This window comes from Psammomys obesus, unplaced genomic scaffold (assembly GCF_907164565.1).
Source record: "Psammomys obesus unplaced genomic scaffold, mPsaObe1.curated_primary_1811, whole genome shotgun sequence".
Taxonomy (NCBI): domain Eukaryota; kingdom Metazoa; phylum Chordata; class Mammalia; order Rodentia; family Muridae; genus Psammomys; species Psammomys obesus.
Window position 1 is genome coordinate 5,131,201 of NW_026596460.1, and position 5,418 is coordinate 5,136,618.

Below are 5,418 nucleotides of genomic sequence, written 5' to 3' on the forward strand. Positions count from 1 at the left end.
TTTTCCCAGTAATCTTCATAAAAGTAAGGCCAAAGTTTCCAAATTTGGCAAGACACCAGCAATCTCCATAAGGGTGAAGAGTATTCAGGAGTCCTTGTCCCGGCCACTGCAGCCACAGCCACCTGTTGCTGGGGTTCTGGTATTGACTGCAACTCAGTCTCAAGAACACTGTTGCTTCCCCTGCACACATTCATCCCAGGGCTGCTGTGACAAGCATCTTTTTAACCTCCCCAGTCGCCAGCCAAGATGAGATGATCCAGTTGGTCAAGACTACTCTCTAATGAATGAATCAGCAGCAAAGGGTAACAGACACTAAAGCAACAGAGCATATTGTACTTTGCTCTTCAGGTCAATACTGGTCCAGGATTCAGAATATCCATTTTCACAATATCCCAAGGTAAGGAAGAATGCTCAGAGAAAGGCCCTGTATTTTCTTCTCCTCTTTCCCAAGAAGGAACCCCACAGCACAACCCTATGTCTGCTTACAAAGACATTCCCATGCAGGTGAGCTCATTTCCAAGAGAGCTGACCCTCACCTGAGTCTCCTCAAAGCATCTAGATGAAGAGACTGCGCCTTCTAGGCCACCCAGAAACCCCTGGCCAACAACATTAGCTGCCTAAAGGTGCCTCGAAACCTGAGATTATTGGTGATAAGGATAAACGGGTGTACAGACATGCACAAGTAAAGTATTATTTGCCAGGGCCAATACCACATGGTATCTGAGGAGATGATGACCGTAGCATCAATGACCATGGACACAAATGACAGTGCGTAAAGAACCAGGAATAAGACGAGTGACTTCAGAGCTTTGCTGTGAGTTTGGGCGCTGGGGTCCTGCAAGCTGTGGCCATTGTGCTGCATTCTCTGGGTATGTCTCCTGAGAGAATTGATCAACAGCAAAATTGAGACCAGAAAAAGAGAGCAAGGAATTGACAAGGTGACAAGTTTCAGAGGCATGAAATAGTCTATTTCCAACCTTCTGTTCCACTCCTTAAAGGTTACATTCCCAGAAATTTTTCTTCTTAAAAATGCCTGATATATAGTGTGGTTTCCCCAGAAATACAGCAGAGTCACGACCAAGGACACCAGGACAGAGCCCAGCAAGAGCCAGGGTACCAATGCCGGGAGCCTCCATTTCAACCACAAGAAGGCTGGATGCGAGAAGTTAGCAATCTTGATACAGAACAGGACACTGAGCCAGGTGCCAAACCAAAAAGTAGCTGAGTTCAAGAAGTCCCAGTGGAGACTAATGAGCTGCCGGGCAAGTCCCCTGGAGTACTCCACCAGGTAGAGGAAGTAGTATAAACTGCTCACCAGCCCAACACACTGCTGGCAGAATCGAGAGGTGCCCAAACTGAGGAGGATCATGTCTGAGGGGAGCAGCCTACCTCGCCGTCGCCATTCCCTGCTCAGCATTACCACAATGAAGCCGTTGGCCAGGATTCCCAGGAAACAGAGTAGGACAAAGAGCAACATGAAGAAAACTGTTAATGTTGGTAGCATTTCAGCCTCCGGGCACCACTGGTTGCCTTGGCTCCTGGACTCCTCCCTGCCCCTGCTACCCGCAGTCCCACACACTACCTTCTGGAGATGTGAGATGAGTGGTTGGGTGCCGCATCTGAGCCAGAACTTCAATGGGAAGGATGCTCAGGCAGTAGTAAAAGTTGTGCTCTTGGCTCAGATATGATGCAAATATCTCCTGGGCTTGGGTACCATGGGGCACCACCTGCCCATGATTTGCCTTCTTTTTGCCTATGCGCTGCCATGCTTGGAATAGCATCAGTAGGAAGAGATTTTCACTCTTGTTAAGTCAGTTGTCTTTCTTATCCCATCATTAGACTCTATGACCACTCTTCTTCCTATTAGATGTAGATAGGTAAGTAGATAGGTAGGTAGGTAGATAGATAGACAGATACATAGATGCATAAATATCTGGCATAAGGGATACCTAGGAAAATTAATGACACTAATGAAGTCTGTCTTACCTCAGTTTCCCTGCCATGTATCTACCCTCAGTCATGAATAACCACCCCTTCAAAGTCAATACCTCTGTCTAATTTTCTACCCAAATCTCTACTTAAATCCCTATTGCTCCTATGAAATAGGTAATTTGTAACCATTTAACACTGCTCTCTTTTCAATGAGAATACATTTCCTTGTAGTTGTAGGACTGAATGTATCACTTTCCTATTGGATATTGGTTGGGAAGTACTTAGGTCCCAGAGGCTGTCCTCAATCTTTGCCAAGTGGCAATATATAAATATGGCCTTGCATACTTGATTAGACCAGCAGAGGGTGGTATGAGCAAGACAGAAACAACACAATCCTGGGAATGTTAACCTACCCTCCTTTGCCTATATTATTGACTAGAAACACACAGCTGTTACAGGGTACACAGCATTTTGGACTCCTTGGACTTGAATCAAGTCACAGCTCTTACCAACGGAAAAAGGGAGGGATCTACAAAGTCGCAAAAATCATGGCTGGTGTTCATGAAGGCCGGCTTAGATCTGTCTACCACAAAGACACAGGTGAGTGCCTGCCTACCAGCACCAACATGAAAGAGATCCCCACTAGCCCACAATGAAAAGTAAAACTGCTTTAACAGGTCTGTCATCTCAGAGAGACCTACTTTTGTCCATTACTTTTATGTGTGACAAAGACACATAAGATCTACTCTTTCAGAAAATTGTAAATGTATTCTTTGGTACAACTAGCTGCTGTCACATGGCTCAGCCTCCAGGACTGACTTGTTTGGCATAGCTGAGATTTTTTAGCCCAAGGCCAACGTCTCTCCATTCATCCCCTTATCCTACATTCCTGGCAACCTCGCTTTACTTTCAGCTTCTGTGAGTTTGGCTATTTTGGGTCCCACATGTGAAGTCCTGCAATATTTGTCTTTCTCTGTCTACAGTTCTTCACTTAATTTAATGTCTTCTAAAGCATAGTGCTCTAGTGTGTTGCTTCCAATAGCAGTGTTTTGTTTTTAAAGACTGAATAATATTCTATAATGGTCATGTAACATGTTCTCTTTACCCATTTACTTATTAGTACTTCATTAGGTTGTCACCATGTCTTGGCTACTGTAGCTGACACAGCAATTGACATGAAAATGGAGATATTTTTGATTTATGATTTTACTTCCTTTGGATATTTGTCATTCTGGTTTGAATATGCTTGGTCCACATCAAAACTGATGCTGAGCCTTGGTTCCAGTGTGGCTATACTAAAAAGGTGTCAAGAACTTTCAGCGATGAGAAATTCATTAACAGAGATTAATTATTTTTCATGTCCATTCTCACTCTTGTAGGACTGGGTTGATTTCCTTAAGAATATAAAATGACAATTGTGCCTCCCTGGTCTCTTTAAAAAAAAAAAAAAACAGCACTGTATTTTGATATAATCATAGGTTCACATGTAGCTATAAGAAATAATAGATGTATAATTTTTTTTCTTTATTAATTACACTTTATTCACTTTGTATCCCCCATGTGGTTCCCTCTCTCCTCCCCTCCCAATTCCTCCCTTTCTCCACCTTCTGCATGCATGCCCCTCCCTAAGTCCACTGATAGGGGAGGTCTTCTTTTCCTTCCTTCTGATCCTAGTCAATTAGGTCTCATCAGGAGTGGCTGCGTTATCTTCTTCCGTGGCCTGGTAATGCTGCTTCCCCCTCAGGAGGAGGTAATTAAAGAGCAGGCCAATCAGTTCATATCAGAGACAGTCCCTGTTCCTATTACAATGGAACCCACTTGGATACTGAACTGCCATAGGCTACATCTGTGCAGGGGTCTTAAGTTATTTCCATTGCATAGACCTTAGTTGGAATAGCAGTCTCAGGAAAGACCCCTGTGCTCAGATTTTATTTTATTTTATTTTTGGTTCTGTTGCTCTCCTTGTGGAGTTCCTGTACTCTCCAGATCTTACTGTTTCCCACTTATTTCCTAAGATTCCCTGCACTCTGCCCAAAGGTTGCCCATAAGTCTCAGCATCTGCATTGATAGTCTTCAGGGCAAAGCTTTTCAGAGGTCCTATGTGTCAGGCTCCTGACTTGTTCCCTCTTTTCTCCTTCTTCTGATGTCCAGCCTCTTTGCCTTTCTGGATAGGAATTGAACATTTTAGCAAGAGTCCTCCCTCTTGATTAGTTTCCTTAGGTGTACAGATTTTAGTAGGTTTATCCTATATTTTATGTCTATATGAGTGAGTATATACCATGTATATCTTTCTGCTTCTGGGATAGCTCACTCAGGATGATCTTTTCCAGATCCCACCATTTACCTGCAAATTTCATGATTTCCTTGTTTTTTATTGCTGAGTAATATTCCATTGTGTAGATATACCACAATTTGTGCATGCATTCCTCCACTGAGGGGCATCTGGGCTGTTTCCAGCTTCTGGCTATTGCAAATAAGGCTGCTACAAACATGGCTGAGCAAATGTCCTTATTGCGTACTTGAGCCTCTTTTGGATATATGCCTAGGAGTGGTATAGCTAGATCTTGAGGAAGCGCTGTTCCTAGTTGTCTGAGAAAGTGCCAGATTGCTTTCCAGAGTGGTTGTACAAATTTACATTCCCACCAGCAGTGGAGGAGGGTTTCCCATTCTCCACAACCTCTCCAGCATGTGTTGTCTCTTGAGTTTTTGATCTTAGCCATTCTGATGGGTGTAAGATGAAATCTTAGGGTTGTTTTGATTTGCATTTCCCTGATGACTAATGAGGTTGAGCATTTCTTTAAGTGTTTCTCTGCCATTCGATATTCCTCTACAGAGAATTCTCTGTTTAGCTCTGTACCCCATTTTTTAATTGGATTACTTGATTTTTTTGCTGTTTAACTTCTTTAGTTCTTAAAGTCCTAGCTAGAGCAATAAGACAATTGAAGGAGATCAAGGGTATACAAATTGGAAAGGATGAAGTCAAAGTATCACTATTTGCAGATGATATGATAGTATACATGAGTGACCCCAAAAACTCTACTAGGGAACTCCTACAGCTGATAAACACCTTCAGCAAAGTGGCCAGAAACAAAATTAAGTCAAAAAAAAATCAGTAGCCTTCCTGTATACAAAGGACAAAAGGGCCGAGAAAGAAATTAGGGAAACAACACCCTTCACAATAGTCACAAAGGACATAAAGTGGTGTGAACCTAACCAAGCAAGTCAAAGACTTGTATGAAAAAAATTTCCAGTCTCTGAAGAAAGAATTAGAAGAAGATATCAGAAGATGGAAAGATCTCCCGTGCTCATGGCTTGGCAGGATTAATATAGTAAAAATGGCCATCTTACCAAAAGCAATCTACAGATTCAATGCAATTCCCATCAAATTGCCAACACAATTCTTTACAGACCTTGAAAGAAAAATTCTCACCTTCATATGGAACAACAAGAAACCCAGAAATGCTAAAACAGTTCTCTACAATAAAA

The 5,418-nt window shown here is 42.5% G+C and overlaps 1 protein-coding gene across 1 annotated transcript; it reads right to left on the reverse strand.

The window, feature by feature from the left end:
* Nucleotides 1-577: 577 nt before the first annotated feature.
* On the reverse strand, nt 578-1,504 carry LOC129669906 (taste receptor type 2 member 41). The gene has a single exon (XM_055598276.1). The coding sequence runs from the start codon at nt 1,502-1,504 to the stop codon at nt 578-580; it is 927 nt and encodes a 308-aa protein (XP_055454251.1).
* Nucleotides 1,505-5,418: the final 3,914 nt, after the last annotated feature.